Consider the following 25,508-nt stretch of genomic DNA (forward strand, 5'->3'; position numbering starts at 1 on the left):
TAGGGATATATTTTCTCAAAGGCTTAAAACACATTTTTTTAAAATCCCAGCAAGAAAGAGAGCAGAGATGGGCACTGATAAATCACACCTATAATAATCCTAGGTACTTGAGAGGCTGGTATCTGGAGGATCAAAGTTTGAGACTAGCCCAGGCATAAAAGTTTATTAGGACCCATTCTCAACTGATAGTTGGGTATAGTGGTGCTGGAGGCTGCAGTTAGCTGAGGGCATCGCTGTAGCTCAAAATAAAAGGAAGAACAGCGGAACATGAAGCTCCGTGACAGGTAACAAACTCCTAACTCTGTGGTGGGTGAGTGTTTTGTACAGTGGCATAGCAATTTCTCACACTCCCAGAGAAAAGTAAGTGCTGATGAACTCTTCTATATTTGGCTCCTCTCCCCAGGACACCTGTCTGTGTTGACCCAGAAGGTCTTAGATCCGAGGATTTCCATTGTGACAGGTAGTACCGCTGAGAGGCATTACCTCATTAGTCAGCCCACATTTGGGGGGGGGAGTTGGACTGTTGGAACAGTTACTTCTTCCTTCAAAGAGAAGCTTAGAGACTTCCTGCATTTTATCTTTTTTATTATTAATAAGTTTTTATTGTGAAAATACCGTACAGAGGGGTTACAATTACATGTGCAAGGTAATGAGTACATTTCTTATCAAGCATTGTTGCCTCCTCCTTTGTTTCCCCTTTCCATCCCTGCTCTCCCATCTCACCCCCCCTTGCCAAAGTTGTAAAGTTCGTTTTTCCACATAACATCTTGTACATCTCATTGTTACAATGGGTCCACCTGTATCGCTATTTAAACAATTTGTTTGGGACACTGCCAGGAAACACAACCTGAACAAGGCAAGGACTTGATTTTCAAAAGAGGCAGAGTGTGCTCTCCTGCCCTCCCACCCCTCTCCCTTTTCCTCCCCCCACCCCTCCCCCCACCTGACGAGAGGAATTACTTCTGTTCAATCTAGTGGGATCTGAGACTGAAGTGTGGATCTATTCTGATGACAGAGCTCAGCTGACAACAAACTTATTCTCACCTAGGATAGAAAACTATCTAGGGATTTATTTATTTTATAGTTATTTAAGTACTCTTTCTTTACTCATTTGCCTTGTTTCTCTTTTTCTTTCCTTTCTCCCTTATTTTGTTTCACTGGTAAATTCTTCCACTCCCCCTTCCTTCACCCTGTAATTTCTATCTTTTTTACACATTTGCAATTTCTAACATCACCACCTCTCTCTACCGCAACTGAAATATATACCTACACAGGAGTATATTGGATCCCTGCACCCATCACATCCCATTTCTGTTGCTAACCACAAGGTGAGGCAGAGTGATGGGACTCTGGAGCTGAAGAAACGAGAAAAAGGCATAAAGAGACCAGGGAGCCTGAGGCTCACCTGCTCTTGAACCCCCACGCTCCCACCAGTAAGCATATTTATTTGAGTTCCTGCAGGGAAAGTTACCATAGATATGTACAGAAAACAAATCTATCAAACTGTATTGTTATGATGATCACCTTGGAACAGGGTTTGGCTACTTAACGAACTACTAGCTCCCTTATAATTTTGAGAGAGAAGACTGCAATACAGGCAAAATCCAAACATGTGTTTCACTTTATCTAGCTTTCAAGGTCCAACACTAAGGAAAGGGGTAGCATTCCAGCCTCTTAACCCTCTCCAGAGCTGTCTGTTTTAACCCTTCCATCTCCAATTCTCAGAATTCCAAATATTGTCAAGGTGGCGTTGCAACCTCTCAAACCTTTTCCAGGTCTCACAGCTTAGCTTCAGAGTTCCCTGAACATTTCCCTTCAAACCATATCTCCCTTCCTAGATAGTTCTTCTCTCACCTTTTCTACTCTTAACAGCTTTAGTTCTAATCCCTGTGGCACAACGCACACACACAAATCCAACTCCCAGCACAGCATGAGTGATTGTGCAGATAGAGCTATCAATAGTATCTAACTATATGTAAATGTTTATTATTTTGAATTGGAAAAGAGATGCATCCCTAAACCAGTAATGAGAAGCAGTTCATTCTCCCAGCTAATACCCAGTTGAGTGAGAATATAGAGAAGATCCCCAGAAGAATTCAGACAACTAAAAGCCAAAACTTCAATGAGTTTTCAAATGAGCAAAAAATCAGTATAAAAATATAAAAAAATGACAAAGAAGAGAAATACAGTACCTTTAGAAATCAACAATTATACAAATAAGCCAAAATGTCAGCAAAGGGAAAGAAACCTTATATAATGAGCTCAAGGGACTGGTAGTAAGAATATCCAATAAAATGAAAATGGATATCTATAAGCAGCTACATAAACCAAAAGAGAATACAAGCAAAGAAAAGAAATTCAGGGAGAACACAGATTAAGAGCTAAATAAATTTCAAGTATAGAAAATATACAGCTGAATGAGCTGAAAGAAAATAGAGTTAACAGTTAAAAGATATCAAAGGAAACATAGATAAATTATAAAGAAGTAATTTAGGATATTATAGAGGTTCTCAATAAAGAGACCTCCTGGAAAACAAACTGAAGGCTGAGAAATAAAAATAAAGTGGAAACAGTAAGACTAACAGAAAATACTTTTTAGGATAGGAACTCAAAGGCGCAATGCCTCTTAACATTTAAAATACTATTTCTTTAAATGAATTCTAGGAAATGGAAATATGGGTTTTATTGGTGGTGGTGATGAAGCTGATATTGTTTTTGCTTGTTTGTTTGTTTGCCTTTTTGCTTTGTATTGTTTGTTCTTTTATCTGTCTTTTGAGGTAGAGTGGGCAGTGCAGAAATGGAGGGAGGAAGGGTGAACAAATGCAGTCATGATACTTAGTAGACACTATATAGAAAATGAATTATGCAACTTGTGGGCAGGGATGGGAGAGGGAAACTGGGAGAAAGCAAAGGCAGGGTGACATTGTCCAAAAAGAAGTGTGCTAATCATTTGACTTATAAAACAGTAATGCCTCTGGGCAACACCTTAATATTAAAAATAATAAAGTGGAAAGACTTGCTAGCAGAATAGATAAGGAAGTCAGAATTTCAGGGCTTGAAAGCAGAACCAATATAATAAAAAAGAAGAAAACAGAAAAAAAAATTTCAGAAACTTTAGTAAGATTCCACTAAGAAGAACAAATTTCCATTTTATGGGCATTGATGAAGAAGAGAGGATGTCTATAGGAATAGGATATGTATTCAATGAATAACAGCAGATAACTTCCAAAGGAAAAGAAAAATCTATTGAAGTACGGGGGGCTTTTAGAAAACTTAACAGACCTGGCCAGAAAAGAACCAGAAAGTTGAAATAGTAAATACAGAAAACAAGGAAAGAATACAGAAAGCTTCAAAAGAGAACAAAGATGAAAATAAAAAAAAATAGATCAATTTATTCGATTAGCATAGATGTGAAAAAAACCTCACTTGCTAACCAAATTCATCAACTAATAAAAAAATAACATGTGCCATGCTCAATTTGGTATCACTAGATGTTTGTGTAGTTGGTTCAAGGTTTGTAATTCAATAAACACAATAGAGTACATAGACAGAATAAGGAACAAGTATCACATGATTACCTCAGTTGACATAGAAAAAGCCTGTAACAGAATCCAATGTCTTTTACAATAAAAACTGTGGATAAGCTAGGAGTAAAGGAATTGTATCTCAACATAACACAGTCTATATAAGACAAATGTACAGTCAACATTATATTAAATGGTGGAAAATGGAGTCCATTTTCTCTAAAAGCAGGGTCAAGAAACTTTCTCTACTCTTATTCAGTATATCACCAGAATACTGGCCAAAGCAATAAGCCAAGAGAAAGAAATAAAAAGGATCCAGCTACTTTGGAGGTAGGATCAGGAGGATTTGGGTTCAAAGGTAGGCTACCCTAAAAGTTAGAGAGAAAGTATATCTCTAGATATCAGAGACTCTCTCTCTCTCTCTCTCTCTCTCTCTCTCTCTCTTTCTCTCTCTCTCTCTCTCTCTCTCAAATATTGAGTAATATTATCAAAATTATAAGCCACATCAAAATTTCTCAAAGATTAATGGAAATAATAAGCCAATAGTAAACATGTGATACATTTTGTTCAAAACCTTGGCATCATTTTTACACAACACAAAGTTTAGCATAGTAGCACAAAATATGAAATGTATGTGGTATCTTATATGTCCTTTTTCTATGTAGAGAAGGAAAGAAAGTCTGATAGTTCAGGAATACATGCTATATCTCAACTGCTATTCAAATTTTATCCCTATTATTATGCTTGTAAAAAAGGAATTTATTGCAGCCAGAATTAATCTAAATAAATCAACAAACCACTGATTTCTCTATTACTAAAATAATTTAAGCTGTCTCTTACATCACTTTACCTATAATTTCAAACTTATATAAGGTGTTATAAATGTGCTTCCATAACTTTGGAGAAAGTTCCATGGGTTAGTCCAGAAGTAATAGACAAAGTAAATTTGATTGATGTGCGTTTCATGTATATACGGAAATATCAAAATGAAATATTGAAATACAATTATTGTATACTGATGCAATGTAAAAAACCACAAAATGGTATTGGCACAGCAAGTTGTTTGTAAAAAATTAAGAATACAGGCAGATGCTTTACTCTCACTATTTCATAACATAAATGATAGATTTTTAAACTTATTATCTTTAAGTAGTTTTGCAAAAGTGTTTTAATAATTTTTAAATTCAGTGTGTCAGTTTATGTGTCCTTGATCAATGTAACCCCATTTGCTTTGTCTTGTAATCTTTATGTTTTCCTTTTGATTTTTTTTGGGATAATACTTTTTCTATAAGTGATAGAGTTAGAAATCAAATATTACTGTATGAAGTAACCTAGGCAATGGGTTTAAAGATTTGAATATGATGTTTAAAATTTAGGAGAAAAAGCTAAGTGAACTTACCATGATCTATTCATAGAAATAGGCTTTTAATTATGAAGACAATGTATTTATGGGAATCACAAAATACCTATCAGCTTGGTCAAGAATTTTTTAAAATTCTCTCTATATATTGGGATGGCTAGAATAGAAAAAATACCTAGAATAAAATGTCTTATTTTCTTTATTTTCTTTAATATCCATAGTAAAAGATAAACATTCAGCAGAAAAAAGACAATTAGATAAACAATTACACTTTAAAATCAGATAAAATTGGGTACCAGGGGATCACACTTATTATCCTAGCTAGGCAGGAGGCTGAAGATCTACATCAAAGCCAGCCCATCAGCTGAGTAGAAAACTATATGAGACCCTATCTCCAATTAACCAGCAAAATGCCAGAATCAGTGTAGCTCAAGTGGTAGAGTGCCAATCATGAGTGACAAAGCCAAGTCAGAACACAAAGCCCTGAGTTCAAATTACAGTAACAGCAAAACATTTTTTTTAAAAAAGACAAAACTTAACTGGGCATGTTACTCAGTGACAGAACAATTCCCTAGCATGTGAATGGCTCCGAGTTCAATAACCAGCATTGCAAAACAAATCAAATGAAATGAATATTTCATTTCTTATTAATAAGAAAAAATGCAAGCTTTTTAAAAAACATAGCGTGACTTTGCATCTGTAAAATTGTTAATCATTTGAGCATAGCTCTAGTCATCCCAAAATGATACTGAGATGAAGTGTAGTGTTTAAGAAAGTAATCTCTAGAATCATACAGACAGGAATTCTTTTGCCCTGGCCTTGGTCATGTTATTGTCCTCACTGACTGTGTTTGCCATCTGTAAAATGGGATAATAATAGTTCCAGTCTCCCAAGCTTGTTGTAGTACTTGTGATCATATGAAAGTGTTCAAGAAGAGCTATAAAAATGGAAGATATGAGTAACGTTTTAGCAGCTGCTGTACTTCATAGAAACTGCCAAATTTGAGACATCTGAACTTGTGAGGGGGTTGCTCTGTATTAGCATTCCTCTGGAGAAAGCAGAAAGGTCCCTATCAAAACATGCCATTCATTTTTCCTTCTATCTAGTTTTAACTAAAGCACAGTATAGGAGTTAAATTGTCCAGCATTAACGAGGGGGAGTTCCCAGGGAATTTGCTAGTCAGGCTGAAGTGCATTGTACTCTAACAAGACAATCCAAAGTATACTCTGGAGACCAGCAGCTGAGCACCCAGTCCCCCTGGGGGAGAGATGTCCCCAGCTTCTGTGGGACCCAGCCAGAACCGGCTAAAGAGCAGGCTGCACAGTGACACTGAGGCTGGTTCTAATGAGCTGTGAGAGATGCTGTGCCAAGAGTGTTTATAACCCTAAGATATATGCTGTCCTCCTCTGGCTTGGGGAGGATGAAATGGTGTCACACTCCAGATGTTCCTCACCAACGCTGCGCTCCGTAAACCCCCAACTTGACCAACTCAAGTCAGAAAGCTCTGAAATTTCCTCACTGAGAATTGTCCATGTTAGAGGTGAGAATTGGAAAGTTTGAAGATACTTAGAATTGATCCTCTGAAAACGAAAGATCATTTTCAACCCCTACACAAGAGGCTGCCCGTGAGCATGCATGTGGCGTGTGTGTGTGCATGTGCACGCATACCCACACCCACTTATGCACACATGCATTCGTGTGTGACTGAGAAAGGGGAAGGATAGTAAGGGAGATGATGCATCTCCTTTCTAAGGCACATCATAAATTACTTTTCTAACCTTGCCAGCAGTGCCATGATCAGCTCTTACTTCCTGCAAACTGCTTGTACTTACTACTCAGATCAAACTGGTCTCTTATCTCTGAACCCAGTTAGTGCATTTGAAAGCACATTAAAAAAAATTGGGGGCAGGGAAGGTGGCTCAGTGGTAGAGTGTTTGCCTCACATGCATGAGGCCCTGGGTTCGATTCCTCAGTACCACAGAAACAGAAAAAGCCAGAATTGGCGCTGTGGCTCAAGTGGTAGAGTGCTAGCCTTGAGCTCAAGAGCTGAGGGACAGCGCCCAGACCCAGAGCTCAGGCCCCATGACTGATAAAAAAGAAAAATTAAAAAAAAGAAAAAAATCAGAATGAGTAGTATCTTAACTCTTCTCTAAATATCTTGTGGGTTGCTTTGCTTTATCTATTTTTTGTTTATTTCTGAAAAAGTGTTTGGACAAAGGTCCTTGTACTACGCAAATGATCTAGTGCTGAGCAAAAACCCCAGCCTTTTATAAGTATTTTTTACATCTCTGATGAGACTTAGATATTCTCCTTGACAAGTTTTATATATATAATATATATTTACATATAAATATATAGAACATATATTTGTTATATAAATATCTATTTATGTGCAATTTGTCAATGAGAATATAATATATGTATTATATTCTGGTTCTCTCCTCCCAGTATAGTTCTGGACATAGAGATAACTATTTGTAAACTGATGTAATAATTAAATATTGAGAAGTCGCAAAGTTTTCTGTGTGCAGATAACAAGAACTACGAAGGATGGGAAAACCAAATCGAGTGAATCAAACCATTGTTTCAGACTTCCTCCTCCTAGGTCTTTCCCAGTGGCCAGAGGAGCAGTCTCTTCTCTTTGGTGTATTTCTGGGCATGTACCTGGTCACCATGTTGGGGAACTTGCTCATCATCCTGGCCATCAGCTCCGATCCACATCTCCATACGCCCATGTACTTCTTCCTGGCCAATCTATCCTTAACGGATGCCTGTTTTACTTCGGCCTCCGTTCCCAAGATGCTTGCCAACATTCACAGGCAGAGCCAGACCATCTCCTATTCCGGGTGTCTCACACAGCTGTATTTTCTTCTTATGTTCGGTGGCCTGGATAACTGCCTCCTGGCCGTGATGGCATATGACCGCTATGTGGCCATCTGCCAGCCGCTCCATTACAGCACAGCCATGAGTCCTCGCCTCTGTGCACTAATGCTGGGCCTGTGCTGGGTGTTGACCAACTGTCCTGCCCTGATGCACACCCTGTTGCTGACGCGGGTGGTTTTCTGTGGCCAGAAGGTGATCTCCCACTTCTACTGTGATCCCAGTGCTCTGCTGAAGCTCGCCTGCTCTGACACCCACATCAATGAGCTGATGATCATCGCCATGGGCATGCTGTTCCTGGCTGTTCCTCTCATGCTGATCGTGTTTTCCTATGCCCGCATTTCCCAGGCTGTGTTGAGCATCTCATCCTCGGGAGGGCGATGGAAAGCTTTCTCTACCTGTGGTTCTCATCTCACCGTGGTTCTGCTCTTCTACGGCTCCCTGATGGGTGTGTATTTACTTCCCCCATCCACCCACTCTGCAGAGAGGGAAAGCAGGGCTGCTGTTCTCTACATGGTGGTCATTCCCATGGTGAACCTATTCATCTACAGCTTGAGGAACAGAGACATGAAGGAGGCTTTGGGGAGACTTTTTGGTGGGAGAGCATTCATCTTACCATGACTGTGACACTCAGTCCTTCCCTCCATCACTTCAGCGATTCCTCATTACATACACACACACACACACAGATACACACACACACAGACACAGACACAGACACACACACACACACTTCATTCCTTTCCTGATTTCAGTGAGACCATTACTAACAGCAGAATACTATTCTACACTCTTCACTGCTAAAACAACATCTATTGGCCACAGCAAACCTTGCAAAGCTTATCTTATAATGTTGGTATCTGGAGTGAAGGAATTTTACCCCGCAATGAGGTCAAAGGACAAAAGGGAAAAAATTTATTGACCATTTACAATATTTCCTTGCTATTTGACACACTAGTTCTTTGAGGAAGAATTGTGAGAAATGAATCTTGGGATATCAATAACCTGCTAACACCAGGGGAACTTAATTCCAACATGTGTTCTCTTTCTATTTATCACATTGTGGTGATCATGACAAGGAAAGTGTGACTATGGATTTAAGGATAATGTTGAGTAATGAAACCAAGGCATATGAATTAAATTAATATGCATGCTATGGTGTGGTATTTCCTTATCGTTTTATGTCTGTAACATAAAAGGCACTCCTTTGTTAGTGGAATGGAGAGGTCAAAAGAATCCAATATTTGTTCAGTGTCTGCTATGTGCCAATTTTATTGTTCTCTGGGTTCTTTTCCTAAAATATATTCTATTTTTTAAAAATAACGAGTCAAGTGTGTTGCCAATTTTTAGAGCAATAATTTTTATCAAAATCTGTCTGGTAGAAATTAACGCTGCAAAAAGTGACTAGCACCAGCACTAGTGGCTCATGCCTGTAATCCTAGCTTCTCAGGGGGCTGAGACCTGAGGATCACAGTTTGAAGCTGGCCCAAGCAGAAAGTTTGTGAGATTTTTATCTTGAATTCACTAACAAAAAGTCAGAAGTGAGGTTGTGGCTCAGTGGTAGAACACAAGCCTTGAGCACAAAAGCTCAGGCACAGTCCCAGGCCTTGAGTTCAAGCCCCAGGACTGGCACACAAACAAAAGTGACTAGTGATAGCTATCTTTTTGAAAGATAATTGCTTTGATAGCTACATACTTTTTCAAATAAGGAAAGTAAATTTGGAGGTTGGTATAAAAATATTCTTGGCACCACATGAGAGAGAGAAACATATAAAATATTTCTGATATCATAAGACAAAGTTTATGCTTTGCTAAATTTTTGTCATTTTCATTGTTTTTCAAAGAGAGTATGACTTTTGGGTGTTGTGAAACAGATTTTGTTTTTAAAGGAAGGAACTCAAACAACTAGCATGCATCACCCTTGGGCATTCTACCTTCCTCCTCTGTCTCTTTCTCTTGGATAAATAAAGGATAGGAATAATGAGATAATTAAAAGATCTTGGTCTTAAATTATAAAAAAGATTCTGGTCTTAAATTATTTGCTCCTAACCACAACACTCTATTCCTGTACAATTTCTACTACCAAAGCAAAAGTCAGAAAAGGCAAAGTTTATATGTGTGTGTGTGTGTGTGTGTGTGTGTGTGTGTGTGTGTGTGTGTGTGTGTGTGTGTAAATAGTATCTCTCTCTCTTTTTTATTAACAGTCCTACATCTCCCTTCCTGTCTCCCAAGTGCACGATTCCTCTTATAATATGTGTATTTATAAAGATGTTTATCTCAAGGTAATTGTGGAGAGTCTGAAATTCACAGGGCAATCAGCAGGCTGGAGTTTAAGCCAGAATTAAATTAACAATCTTTTAAAAAAAGTTTTATTGTAAAGGTGATATTCAGAGGGATTACAGTTAGATAAGGAAATGAGTACAATTGTTGTTGAACATTGCTATTTCCCAACATCTTTTTTTCCAGCAAACTTCATTTTTAAGAGCAAGTTTGGGTTTTCAGCAAAATTGAACAGAAATTTCCCATCCATTTATAGTCATGAACGATTCCCAACCTCATCCATTGTCAACATGTGTTTCAGGCAATTGATCTTAATGGGACACATCGCTATCTCTCAAAATCCATAACATGCATTAAAGTTTGCTTTCTGGTGTTAGACATTCTATAGGTTTGACAAATCTATAATGGTATATATTCTCTTTCACATAGCCTAAAAGAAGAGTTGCAATTCCTGAAAATCTCTGTGCTGAACTCATTCCTCCTTCTCTCCTATCTACTCCCTGACAATCCCTGATCTTTTTTTTTGTCAGTTTTGGGGCTTGAACTCTGGGCCTGGGAGCTGTCCCTCAGCTCTTTAGCTCAAGGCCAGGCTGTACCACTTGAGCCACAGCACCACTTCTGGTTTTCTGGTGTTCAATTGGAGATAAGAGTTTCACGGACTTTCCTTCCCAGGCTGGCTTTGGACTGTGATCCTCAGATCTCAGCCACCTGAGTAGCTAGGATTACAGGCATGAGCCACCAGCACCTGGATCCCTGATCTTTTTATTGTTTCCATGGTTTTGTCTTTTACAGCAAGGCACATACTTAATATCATGCAATGTGTGTCCTTAACAGATTAGCTTCTTTCATTGAATAATATGCATTTAAGATTTTTTGTCTTATGTCTTTTTTATTTTAAATATATTTTTTATTGTAAAGATACTGTACAGAGGGGTTACAGTTACATGAGAAAGGTAATGAGTCAATTTCCTATGGAGCATTGTTAACCCCTCCTTTGTTTTTCTCCTACCATCCCTTTCCTCCCCACCTTCCCAACTCCTCCCTCCCTTACTGCCCCAACCCCAAAGTTGTAAAGTTCGTTTTCAACACAGTACATCTTGTGCATCTCATTGTTACAATGGGCCACCCTGTATCCTTATTTCAGAATTTTGTTATTTCCCTTCCCCTCCCCAAATTAGAAAAATGTATATACAAGATGCAGGGCACTGGAATCAAATACAGTGACAAAAGGGGTTGTACCATGGGGGAAGAACATACAACCCCCCCCCCCCAATCACATAATACATTATAAGTACATTTGAAAGAATAACAAGAAAGATAAAATCTCTTGTGTCCCTCTCTTGGGGTTTATTTCACTTAGCATCAGGTTATATGGTCATATGTACATAGCTTTTTATGGCTGAGTAAAGTAATGTGTTGTTCTATGGAATATTCGATGTCAGATGTTAAATCTGTATCACTTTCATTTCTTCATGTACATATCCAAGTGTTCAATACCATTTCTTGAAGAATATCTTTTCACCATTGTATTGCTTTTGTTTCTTTGTCAACTTAGTTGCTATTTATGAGCATGCACTTTTGGGTTCTCGATCTTATTCCATTATTTGGTCTGTATATTCTTTCACAAAGACCATTCTGTCCTGATTACTGTAGCTTCATGGTGAATCTTGATGCCTGATAGTAATTTTAGTCTTTATTCTTCTTCTATACTGTGTTAGTTATTTTTGATTTTTTGCTATTGTATATAAACTTCAGAAACACGGTCAGTCTCCAAAAAATGACTTGCTGCCTTAACCCCAGTTTAGTTGAATTTGTAAATCAAGTTGGGAAGAATTGACTTGGATAATGTTGAATCTTCCCATCCAAGAAAATGGAATTTATATTCATTATGTAATTATTTGGTCCCTATTGTCTGATTTTGGAGTTTTTCTTTACATCTTGTAATATTTTGTTTTGGTTACACCTATTCACTTCAGTGGGTGCTTGTATATGTGGAAACACTTTTCATTTCAAGTTCTACTTATTCATTATTGGTCTATCAGAAAAAATTAACATATATAATACTTTATATTTGTGAGCCTTGCTAGAATTTCTAAGTAATTACAGTTTTTTTTACATTTTCCATATAGAACATATTAGCTGCAAACAGTTTCATTTCTTCCTCCCAAGTCTGCATACTTTTTATCTTTTTAAATTTAGTTTTTATTGTAAAGGTGATATGCTTTATTTCTATTTATTGTCTTACTGAATTAGCTAAGACTTCCAGAATAATGCTGAATAAGAGTGATAAAAGGAGACAGTTGTGCCTTACTCACAATATTAATGGAAAAGCTGTTATTTTCTTAGCATCCAGTATGATAATCTGATGTTTTCAAATGTATTTGCTATAATCTATTGTGCAGTCTTTCTTCTTTTGCCCATTGAGTGACAGTTTGCAAGAATTGATTTTCAAATGTTTAAATATGCTTGCATACCTCAAATATGTAACACTTGGTCCTGGAGTATAATTTTTATGTACTGTATCAGATTTAATTTGTCAGTATTGCATGGAACACTTTTGTATTCAAATATCATAAGAGAAATTGGTCTTTGATTTTTCTTTTCCTATGTCTCTGACTTCTGTATTAAGATAATGATCCAACAGAATAAATGGTATTCCCTCTGTTTTTATCTCCTAAAACAATTGGTAGAGAACTAATATAAATTTTCTTTATGTGTTTGGTAGACCTCACCAGTGAACCCACTGAAGCCTGTAATTTTCTGATTAGGAGGCTTATTATTGGAAAGGAATTATTGAATCAATTAACTGAATAGATTCAAGCCTATTTGTTTTACCTGTTTCTTTTTGTGGAGATTTAAGCAGACTGTTGCTTTCAAGGAATTGGTCCATTTCACTCAGATTATGGAAGTTAGGGGCATAGAGTTGGAAATGATATCTTTGTTATTCTTTTTGTATCTATGAGATTTGTAAAAATGTCTCCTCAATCATTTCTGATACTAACTATTTGTATGTTTTTCTTAGCCTTGGCTAAGACCTTATCAAGTTTACTAGACTTGCTGTGTATGGTGGCATATTCCTGCAATCTCAGCACCTAAGGGATTGTGAGTTCAAGACCAGTCTGGGCTGCCTATCTGTGAAGACTCTGTTGCAATAGTCTTTAAAAAAAATCAATCTTTTAAGAGAACTAGCTCTGGGTCCCATTTATTTTCTCTGTCAATTTCTTTTTTTCTGTTTTATAGATTTCTTATTTTTCAATTGCATAGATTTTGCTCTATGCTACTACTTACTTTGGGTTTTCTTTCTTTTATTTTCTAAGGTGGAAGAGTAAGTATTGATTTTCAGTTTTTCTATATAGAAGCATAAAATCAACTGGTGTTTTATTTCTATTCCTTATGAATAGGTTCAGGGTTCTTACAAATTCCACACTTTTTAAAAAATCAAAGTTTGAAAAATGCTTTCATGAATAAAGTCCAAATTTTAGAACTTACCCATTTGACTTCACACTATACAAGATTTTTTTTAACTTATCCTCATTGGGAATATTAATCCAAATAATCTAGTTTGTCACAAAAGCAAACTTTCTCTACTTTCAATGGATGTTTTACATATTATAAAGCTCTATTTTTCACAAAACTATTCTATTGAGAATTGTTCCATGTTTATGGAACAATTTTGATATTGATATTTTAAAAAATATAGCATTTCTTCCTGTAGTAATTTTTCCTTTTTCATTCCTGTCATTCTTCCTGTGATGCTTTGTAAATTCTGCATTCTACTTTCCCTTTTGTAACTACTTTAATCTTTTGATTGTGGAATTGGTATTGCCTTTAAACCTTTTATTCATTACAAACATGTAGATTTCCATGCCTTTTAAAGTAATAACAGAGAGATCTCAATTACCCTTTTATTCACGTTTCCTAAAATATACCTATTTACAAAAGTATAGTATAGTATCACAGCCAGTATTTGGGGATTTATACAATCAAGATCAAGAATATCTCCATAGCACAAGGCTATGTAACACTGCTCATTTACAGCTACATTCATTTCTCCCATCTGTTCATAAGCCTTAGAAATTACTACTCTGTTCTCCACTTCCATAATTTTATAATTATATAAATAGAATCATGCAATGTGCAAATGTAAGGTCATTGGCATTTTTCTAGTCAACACAATTCTCTAAAGATTTTCTCAGAGAGGAAAAATGGCAAATTGCCGACAGCTATCTTTCCCGAGCCTCGACAGACCAACTGCAAGCACTCAGCTTTGCAGAGAGACAGGCAGGCAGAGAACCAAATTAGGCAAGGACACAGGCTAAATCTGTCGACAGGAAATGCGGCTGGTGGAAAGAAAAAAATGACTGAATCATAAATCTCTAAAAGGAAGAAGGAAAAGCCATGTTCAGTCAGGCAGAGACCTTGTTTCCTCCCTTGATTCTGGTGCTCATAATTCCCTTTTTCCTTCTTCTCCTTTCATCTCTCTCCTTCTCTCTGGAAAGAACCACCCAAGACACCTGCTAAACAAATCAACTACACAGAAATCAGTAAGCCCACCCAGGGAGAGGCACAATCAGGAACAGCATCTTTGTCCTCTTCCCAGGGCAAGAGAGATACAGCAAGGGAGCACTTTTGAGGGCCATGCTACCAGCCCAACATGGAGGGAAGGTCTAAATGCATTGATCCATGGAGGAACTCAGGTGAGTGGGTAGGGAAAAGATCCACACACCCAGGTCCTAGTGATTAAGTAAAACTGAGCAATAGCTTTGACTCCCTTCATTCCCAACACAAAAATTACAGTGCAGGAGACAAGTGTTGCCACAACTATTCTATAATCTATGCCCTCTGCAGGAATGTCAATCAGCTCGACACAGTGGGTGTGGGTGTGTGGTAGGCATTTGTGTTGTGAGTTGTGAGTGTGTGTGTGTGTGTGTGTGTGTGTGTGTGTGTGTGTGTGTGTGAGAGAGAGAGAGAGAGAGAGAGAGAGAGAGACTGTATGGGGTCATTCAAATAACCACAAATTGTTTTCAAATGAGTTTGTTTCTTGTTTGTTTTTTGTTTTTTGTTTTTGTTTTTTTTTTTTTTGCCAGTCCTGGGGCTTGAACTCAGGCCTGGGCACTGTCCCTGGGCTTCATTTTGCTTAAGACTAGCACTCTACCACTTGAGCCACAGCGCCACTTCTGGCTTTTTCTGTTTATGTGGTACTGGGGAATCGAACCCAGGCTTCATGCATGCAAGGCAAGCACTCTACCACTAAGTCACATTCCCAGCCCTCAAATGAGTAAGTTTTGATGTAGAAAGTAATATGGGGGGGGGGCTGAGAAGGTGCCTCAGTGGTAGAACACTTGCCTTGCATGCATGAGGCCCTGGGTTTGATTCCTCAGCACCACATAAGCAAAAAGAAAAATGGTAGAGCACTAGCCTTGAGCTGAAGAGCTGAGGGACAGCACCCAGGCCCAGAGTTCAGGCCCCATGACCGGACACCACCACCACCCACCCCCAAATAAAAGAAAGTAATATGAGGAATATAACCCTTCATCAAGTCAAAACTTATACATCAAAGAATCAGAATAACAGCAAAAATTAAAGAAAGCCTAAATACTGAGCTCAAAGGAATGATAATAAAAAAAAAAATCAATGAAATTGCTGGGTGCTGGTGGCTCACGTCTCTAATCCTAGCTATTCAGGAGGCTGAGATCTGAGGATCTCAGTTCAAAGCCACCCCAGGCACGAAAGTCTGAGACTCTTATCTCCAATAAACCTCTCAGAAAACTGGAAGTAGTGCTATGGCTCAAGAGGTAGAGTGCTAGCCTCAAGCTGAAGAGCTCAGGGACAGCACCCAGGCCCAGAGTTCAAGTCCCACTACCAGAAAAAAATCAATGAAATTAAAGAAGACATTTATAAATTAATCAGTCTATTCAAAACAATTAAATGATCTCAAAGATAATTTAAATGTAAATCTAAATGAATGATAAGTAAATGCAAATCAAGAGCTAAGTGAGCTAAAAATACAAATACACAACTAAAAAAAAATTGAAGTTAACAATATAAACTGCTAAATGAAGAAGTTATTGTAAAACATTAAAAAGGGATCTTAATAAAGAGATAGGAATACCAAAAAATAATAAAAGCAAAGCCCTGATTATGAAAAATACAATGGAAAAGGCATCTCCAGAGTAGAGCAAATAGAAAACAGAAGTTTACAAGATCAAATAGACATAGAAGAAAAGGTTGAGGAAGACAAAGGTTAAAGAAAGGAATTTTCATCTTATATGGTCATATGTATATAGCTATTAGAGTTATTGTGATCCTCGTCTAGGATAGTCCTAGACATATACTAATTATCACAAATGAGGGAAACCATGGAGCCTATGTTTCTTTGGGTCTGGCTTACTTCACTTAATATTTTTCCAACTCTTTCAATTTCCTTACAAATGGGGGCAATGCCATTCTTTCAGATGGAATCATAGAATTCCATTGTGTATATATACCACATTTTCTTGATCCATTCATCTACTGAGGGGCATCTGTATTGGGCATATAAGATGATGCTAAGTGAAATGAACTCTAAGATATGGAAACAAGAGGATTTTGTTGTTGTTGTTTTTAATGTACTATGTGAAGTTATTACTTCTTTCTTGTGTCCCTCCCCCCTTCCCCTCCTCCCACCAGCCTCATGGTTTATCCCTTGTTGTTGTCACTGTATTTGATTTTGGTACCCGGTGCAGTGTATTGTATATACGTTTATCTGAATTAGGGAAGGGAAGGGAACAACAAAATGGTGAGACAAAAGCCAGGTCCAAAGAAATATAGGTCCCATCGTTTCCCTTATTTGCAATAACTAGTATATGTCTGAGACAAGCAGAAATGGTCAGATAAGTTGATGTTAGGTGAAATGAACCCCAAGATAAGGACTCAAATGGTTTTTCTTTCTTGCTATTGTTTCTAACATATTTATAAGATGATTTCTTTGTTTCTTTGTATGTCCCTCCCCCATGGTATAACCCCTGTTTTCACTGTATTTGATGTTGGTGTAATTTGTGGAGGGGAAGGGAAAAAAAATTGTTTAAATAGGGTTACAGGTGGACCCATTGCAACAATGAGATGTACAAGACATTATATTGAAAATGAACTTTACAACTTTGGCGGGGTGTGTGTGTGGTGGGGAGGGGAGATGGGATAAGAAATGTACTCCTTACCTTGCTCATGTAATTGTAACCTCTCTGTATGGAATTTTCACAATAAAAAACTTATTAACAATAAAAGTCCCCCTCTCCCCCAAAAGAGCGAACCAATGAACCAATGTGACAGTGATACTCACATGATAACATGTTGGAAATGAACTTTACATCTGTTGGGGAGGGACTGAGGGGAGGGAAAGTGGGAGAAAAATGAGGAAATGGATAACACAATGTTCGACAAGAAATGTACTCACTATCTTACATATGTAACTGTACATCTCCTTGACAATTAAATTAAATAAAAAAAGAAAGGAATTTCAACAACTCCAAGATGCTACTAAAAACTAAACTTAGGAATGATGAGCACTGAGAAATGTAAAGAATTGATGGTTAAATGCATAAGAAACAAATTCAGTAAAAAAAAAAAAATCTTTCCAAAACACAAATCCATCAAGATGTAGGAAGCTTTTAGAATTGCTTAATAGACCAGATGAGAAGAGAACCTCCCCACAATATATTATAGCTAAAATAAAAAATATAAAGGAAAAGGAAAGAATATCAAAAAGTCATGTCAATGGAAAGTGTATCAAAATACTAGCAGGTTTCTGAAGAGAAACTTTTAAAAGCAAGGAGAGCTTAGAACAATATATTTCAAGCACTGAAAGTCAAGAACTGCCAACATACAGTACTCTACCCAGTGAAGCCCTCATTCACAATTTATGGGCAAAGAACACCTTACATGATAAATAAAAACTAAAGCAATTATGACCACTAAGCCAGTAGTACAGAGTACATTTAAAACTATCCTACACACAAAGGAGGCAGATCAACAGAAGTATGCAAATAATGGAGAAAGCACATTCCAACAGATTTAGTAGATGCACAAAGCAGAAACAAAGAATCAGCACTAGACTTTTTTATGGAAAGAGATACTACATATCTTTCAATTTTAATACTCAGTTCTCCCAAACAAAAGACATAGAATGATCAGGTTAAAAAAAGGCAAACAGCCATCTGTTATATCCAAGAAATGCATCTTATGGGAAAGGATGAAATTTTGAAAAAGATCTTTGAAAGAAATGGATTCCAAAGCATACAGAAAGAGTTTTACTCATATATGATAAAATAGACTTCAAAATTAATCAAAAGAGGTCAAGAAAGTCATTTTAATAAAGGGAATAAGCTATCAAGAAAACAACTCATAAATTTTTTTTCCTAGGCTGACCTTGAACCACAATCCTGATCTCAGCCTCTTAAGTATACTGGAATACAGGCATGAGCAACCTTGTCCAGCCTCTTTGTTCAACATCTTGATACTCTTAATCACTTTTGGAGACAGTTATTGACATTTGATTCTTTATTCCTGCTATATATGGTTGCACTCTGTGCAATATGTCACAGAAACTTTTTCAGAATCTTGACTATATACTATTTTAGATTGCTATTATTTTATTTATCACAAACATATAGAGAGTATCTTTGCATGTATACATACATATCTTTGTTTTACTACACATTTATAATAATGTTAATACACAATTATGATAATCTTTCTATTGGCTAGTGTCCTAAGGTATAAGTGGAATAAGGTATTAAATAGTATATTTTAAACCTACAGTTTAGGAGCAAAACAAGTTTAGGAAAGAAAGATTTTTGATAAATTCCATATTATAATGTCTGGTTTTTGTTCTTTTATTGAATGGTAAAGCATAAGAAGAAGTTTGAAGGAAACAGAACCAAAACAGTATAATAGAGAGAGGATACAATTAAAAGCGAAGAATGAAAAGTAAAGACCAAATTTAAGAGAAACAACATGTCAGTAAGAGAAAAGCAAGTAATTACAAACAATGCCTTCAGGATGAGAGAATTAATACTTAAGCTTTCTCCTCTCATCCTATCTCTCTATTTCTTCATTTTTCTTCAAGTGTTTGTCAACTTTTTCAACCACTACACATGAAAGGACCGTTTCCAGTGGTACATTGAACTGTGAAGAATTGTAGAGGATCAAGCTGCTCAGTAAATACTTGTGAGAAAAAATGATCATTTTAAAGGGTATTTGGGAGATGGGAAAGTGAAGGATATGGTCTCCCTAAAAGGAGGAGTGAGAATGAGTCAGAACATGGTGATTTAAGCAGGATGTAAGTGCCCTCAGAAGTTTGTCTGTCGTGGATTAAAAACGGCTAACTACTGACAGCTTGCTTATACACCAAGAAACTAGAAGAGGCCAGGTATAAACGGAGCAGATCCCATTTGTGAGTTTGTTAAGAGTGTGCTCCCTAAGTGGTCTTCCTGTTCATTAGTTTCCTCAGGCCTTGCTTCAAGTCTTTGTTCCTCAGGCTGTAGATGAAAGGATTTAGCATGGAGGAGAAAACTGTGTAGACTATTGTCGCCATGTGGTCCTGGGTAGTATACGTGGACACTGGCTGTAGGTAGACGTAGAAGATGCTTCCATAAAAGAGTGACACGACGGTGAGGTGAGAACCACAGGTGGAGAAGGCCTTGCGTTTCCCGGCAGCGGAGGGAATCTTCAGAACTGCGATGAGGATTCGTAAGTAAGAGAAAGCTATGCACACAAAGGGGGTCACCAACACCACAGCCCCTTCCATTAGTAACACAACTTCGTTGACAAATGTGGAAGAGCAGGATAATTTCATCAAAGGGCTGAGGTCACAGAGAAAATGGTGGATGACATTGGAGGCACAGAAGGTGAGGCGATTCAGCAAAAGTACATGGAGGAGTGAGTGGAGATGAGGAAATGAACAAGAGAAGCTCACCAACAGGACACAGAGGCGGGGGTTCATGGTGGTGACGTAGTGGAAGGGGTCACAGATGGCCACGTAGCGGTCAAAGGCCATGACTGCCAGAAGACAGCTGTCACTGTTTCCCAAGGCATAGAGGAAATACATTTGCGTCAGGCATCCGGAATAGGAAATAGTCTTTCTTTCTGACAGGAAGTTTGCCAGCATCTTGGGGACGACAGTCGTAGTGAAGCAAATGTCGGTGAAAGACAGGAAACTCAGGAAAAAATACATGGGGGTCTGGAGATGGGGATCTGTGCGGATGGCCAGAATGATGAGCAGGTTCCCTGCGATGGTGACCAGGTAAATGACGAGGAAGAGGACAAAGAGTGGTTTTTGTTGCTCAGGCTGAGAGGAGAGTCCCAGGAGGATGAACTCGGAGACGCTCCTGGTTTGATTGACTCTTTCCGTTGACTTGGTCTCCATTATAAAGACCATTTGTACCTAATCCAGTCTTATAACCCAGATCCCACGAACCCAGGAATTCTTTGTTTCATCTGTCAGGTCACACTTAGCTACTGGTTGGCATAGTTTATCACTCTCATAGGCTTTCTCTGGTTTTCCCACCCACCTCTGTGGGCATCAACACGACTTTATATTGAAAGCTGGAGGGACAGAAGTAGACTTTTCCTTTAGATACTTCTACAACTTCAAGTCAGACTTGTTTACCTTTATATATTTTTTTAAATTACTGTGTATTAAGATTGTACATCCTTGTAGAATGTCGAATAATTTAACACAAGCCTACCACATGCATTGATCAAATCTAGCTTTCCTTTATCCTCCCCTCCCACATGCAGTCCTAGTAATCACCATGATACATTCAGGCTAAGAGTGCTATGAACGTTCTTACCTGGGAATGGAATAGCACACTCTTGTCATCCAGTTATTCAGAAGGGGGAGGGGCAGGATAGAGGCTGGTTTAGTAAAAATTAAAAAACCCTATCTGAAAAAAATAGCTAAAGTAAAAAGAGCTGGTGGTATGGCTCAAGTAATAGAACACCTAGCTGACAAGTGCAGGGCCCTGACTTCAAACCCCAGGACCGAAAAAACCAAAACAGTATGAAACAAAACTAAAAACTAAAACTTAAAAAAACCTAAAAAGTGTAGCTTGTCTGATCCAGCTATTTGTATCCAGCTGTTTGTGTCTCCAAAGAAAACGGAATTGGCATACTGAAAAGATAACTGCATTCTCATGTTCATTGTGGCACTATTCACAATTATCTACAATATGGACTTGAGCTAGATGTTCATTGACCACTAAATGGATAAAGAAAATATATGTATGGATGTATTTTACATACAAGTACGATATATATAATATATTTGCATATAATTTATATATAATATATATAAAACATATATATTCATTATAGTACATTATTTGGCCATAAAGAAAAAATGATTTCCATTCCACTAGCATTTATTCTGTGAAAATCAATGCTTCTCTAGTAAGGAGGAAACAATAAAGAGGTAAATCCCTGCATTTGTGGAGATTGCATCTAATTGGGACAGTAGATCATCAACAAGCAATATAGTATACTATCAGACAGGGATAAAATACATCTTAATATATGATATATGATAATATATGATAAATACAATATAGGATAAAATATATCATAAAATATATCAATGCATGAGAATGGAAACAGAATTGGAATGTTTTAAAGCATGAGATCCCAGTATGCTTATTCCTTACAAAATCAAACACAGTTGTATCATATGAAAGTTTATCTCTTCATTGCTTGGAAATATAATATTTATCAAAGCAAGAAACAGATAAAAAGCTGAGGACTGTTGTACCCAGTTCAGCAATGTTCTTTTCCTGATTACTTGTACACTGGGCATAAAATGATTGGGTCACACTCCTTAACCCATGTCATGCCATCATTAACAGTCTTCAGGCTTCTATTTTTAGAAAATAAAAATCCTTTGCCTTGAATCATGTTTGTACAAGATAGGTACTCATCACTGAGTATTCAATTTTGATTTTTCCTATTCATCCTCAAATACATATCCATACATCTAATATCCATATATATCCATATTATTTTAGTGTATATGTTTTCCTAGTAATTACCTAGGGTTGGAAATCAAAGTGAACTTATTTTGGCACTCCAACCACACAAAAACTCAGAAATGAGACTAAGAAAGAACTAAATTCCTTTTTAGACTCTATACCTTGTGCATAGACACATTATACGTTAAACATTCTAAGATAATGATTATTCATATATTCTTGGCTGCCATAAAATATTTTCAACAAAAATACCTGTGTGTCTCCAAAATGCTTAAATACTTGCTTTAGAGTTGTCATATCCTTTCACATGCTATCAATGAACACTGGAATTTCCACACATTTAAAGTAGCAACCATTTTATTGCTACTGTTGAATATGGGGTGTCCCCAAAGGTCCAAATGATATAGGCTTAGTCCCAGAGTGTCATGATTGAGAGGTGACACCTGGTAGACATGCTGAGGTCACTGGGGGTACACTCTAAGGACTGTGGGACCTTGCACGCTCCCTCTTTGCTTCCTAGATCATGTGCTCTTCTTCCTGCCATCTGCTCCCACCATGATGTGTTGCATTATCAGAGGCTTAATTGAGACTAATCAATCACGGCTCAGAATATGCAGGAGCCAAAATAAATTCTTCTCTCTTCACCAGTTAATCCTTTGGGTATTAAATTCATACCAAATTCATACCATATATATGTATACATACACAATATATATCTTATTTAAAAATTAAATGCTGTTTCCCTAATAAGCTACTGAACATATTTAAGTCCAGATTTATTCATTTGTAAAACTGAAGGCAAATATCTACATTGTCATGAGAAAGAGATAGTGCATTTAAAGGATTGTAAAAGGGAACAAGAATAATGTGAGTATTCAAATCCCTTATCTGCTACTCCTGGATATTCTAAAACATCATTAATTCAGATGTTTAGAAGATCACATCCTTCACTGTCTAATTCTCAGGCTAATTTCATGGCTGTTATCAGATTTTTTAGGAGGAATACTAGTTTATGCATGGAATGATTTAAGTGAAATGGTCATGGTGAAGGTTAATAATCATAGCCAATATTTATTGAAAAATTATTAATGCAAGGCACATGCTAAGAAGTTCATTAAATTCCATTATATGTGATTGTAAGTCATGTAGTGTTCCTATACATACATCAGGGAAATGAAATTTAGAGCAATGAAGTTGTTTGTCCAAGGTCAATTAAAAAGTGAACAGTAACCATGGTTTGAACTCACAATGGTGCCAGTCTCTTAGCTTTATGCCACACCTTCTCATGGTATGGATATATGTATACACATTCATATGTACTACATACAAACAGATATCATAAACACACATATATGCATGGATTGGAGCAATGTTTTCTTCACTTTGATAATTTTATCAGTGAATTACACCAACCATAAAACTTACCAACTTGCTCATCTTGTGTTCAGAATCATTATTATAACTGTAAGAGAGGTCTCATTCATGAAAGTTTCCTGGATAATCTGGGATGCAGCAAATTATTGACATTTAGTTAGTGCTAAGGGAGGTTGGATGTTCCAGGTATGAAGATCACTGATAACTAGAAAAATAGAAAAGAAAAAAAGTTTAGAACTGTGAGTCAGGAAGAATAATTTCCAAAACATATTGTGTGTGTATGAGGATGGAATAAAAAAAAATGTCCTAATGGGCTATTCTTCCACCAAAACGTATGTTGTTGCTGGCATAGAAGCCAGACTGGATAGACGTAAGACTAAAAACCGAGTGCAAGGTTTTATCGGGTCCCATGACTTCTTAATCCATGAAATGTTTTTTAACTAGGAAAGGGAGATTAAAGAGTTAGTACCAGACTGGGTTGGACGACCAGTTTACTAAAGCTCATCTCCATATCTAGAGATTTCTCTTTGCTTTCAACATTTTCCAGAAGCTGAGATTCTGTACAATGTCTGAAAATGAGTTTCTGATAATCTCAGGTTTCTGTCCTAAATTTCTAGGCTGGTTAGCTGGTTAGCTGCCTCCTTTCATTAAAGGAGGTAAAAACTGATAAACTTCTCAAAAGAAGAACTCATATAACTGTAACTCCTCTGTACCTCATTTTTAATTGACAATAAACTTAATAAAGGTAACTTATCTCCCTTCTCTGTCTTCAACCCTCCACTTCATTCCTAGCCTCTGACCCCCAGTATGATGCTGCGTTCACAGCTCCCCTTTAAGAAGACCCTAAGAAGTCAGAACACTCTTGTTTGTGGACCCCAGTTAGCTCCTCGTTGCATTGAGTTCTGTTCTTCTGGGTCTCTGGAGCCTTGTTAAGATGAGTTATTTGTGGTGTAATGTCTCAGGGGAGTTTTTTTTCCTATCATTGCTCTAAGCAGAGAGGGCAGAATGAGAACCACAGTTAGAACAGCTGACCACAGGGGACAAAGGACATCAGAGATTTCCTGTTTAGCTGCTGAGGCTAATTTCAGAACTCCTTAGCTTGACTGAAAATTCTCAAGGGCTTGGTTCAGTTTCCCTAATATTATCAAGAGTGGCTACATATTTATGTGGGTGAATATTTTTATGTTTTGGATGGCTGTTTTTGTTTTTGCCAGTCCTGGGGTTTGAACTCAGGGCCTGGTCACTGCCCTTGAGCCTCTTCATCCTCAAGGCTAGTACTCTACCACTCCACAGCACCACTTTTGGATTTTTCCAAGTAGTTTATTAGAGATAAGAGTCTCATGGACTTCTCTGTCTGGGCTGGCTTCAAACAGTGATCCTCAGATCTCAGCCTCCTGAGTAGCTATGATTACTGTAAAGGTGTGAGCCACTGGCACCTGGCTATGTTTTGGAATTTCAAAACGATCTTAAAATTGTTGTGCAGTAGTATATCAGTATATCTGTTCTTATTTGCATTACCCTGATTGCATACGAAGTGGAGCATCTTTTCATGTTTGTATTTCCACCTATATATCTTCTTTGGTGTCTCTCAGGGCATTTGTCACCCTTCTCCCCCTTTTTTGGCCGTCATCAGCTTGAACTCAGGTCCTGGGCTCTGTCTGTGAGCTCTTTTGCTCAAGGCTAGTGTTCCACTTCCAGTTTTCTGGTGGTTAATTGGAGATAAGAGCCTCACAGACTTTGCTGCCTGGGCTGGCTTTGAACCATGACCCTCAGAGCTCAGCCTCCTGAGTAGCTAGGATTACAAGCATGAGCCACCAACACCCAGCTGGCCCAGTTTTTGTTTGTTGGCTTATTGTTGAATTTTAAGAGTTCTTAGTATGTTTTGCCCTCACCAGACATATATTATGTTAATATTTCTTCTCAGTCAATGTGTTCTTTATTTTTATTCTCTTCATAACGTCTTCCATGAACATCAATTTTTAATTTTAATAAAGAGAAGTTTGTCAAACTTTTCTCTTTATGGTCATGTATTTGGTATTCTGTCTAAAAAAGCCGTCGCTAAATCTTAGATCATCTTGACTTTCTCTTATG

The 25,508-nt window shown here is 37.4% G+C and overlaps 2 protein-coding genes across 2 annotated transcripts; one reads left to right on the forward strand and one right to left on the reverse strand.

Annotated features, from left to right (window-relative positions):
* Window positions 1-7,434: 7,434 nt before the first annotated feature.
* Window positions 7,435-8,385, forward strand: LOC138815633 (olfactory receptor 1N2). The gene has a single exon (XM_070005048.1). The coding sequence runs from the start codon at window positions 7,435-7,437 to the stop codon at window positions 8,383-8,385; it is 951 nt and encodes a 316-aa protein (XP_069861149.1).
* An 11,113-nt stretch (window positions 8,386-19,498) lies between these two features.
* LOC138815641 (olfactory receptor 1L8-like) lies at window positions 19,499-20,458 on the reverse strand. The gene has a single exon (XM_070005061.1). It carries the CDS (start codon window positions 20,456-20,458, stop codon window positions 19,499-19,501), a length of 960 nt encoding a protein of 319 aa, XP_069861162.1.
* Between the last annotated feature and the right edge of the window lie 5,050 nt (window positions 20,459-25,508).

Source organism: Dipodomys merriami, unplaced genomic scaffold (genome assembly GCF_024711535.1).
Source record: "Dipodomys merriami isolate MVZ:Mamm:240054 unplaced genomic scaffold, mDipMer1.0.p SCAF_11, whole genome shotgun sequence".
Taxonomy (NCBI): domain Eukaryota; kingdom Metazoa; phylum Chordata; class Mammalia; order Rodentia; family Heteromyidae; genus Dipodomys; species Dipodomys merriami.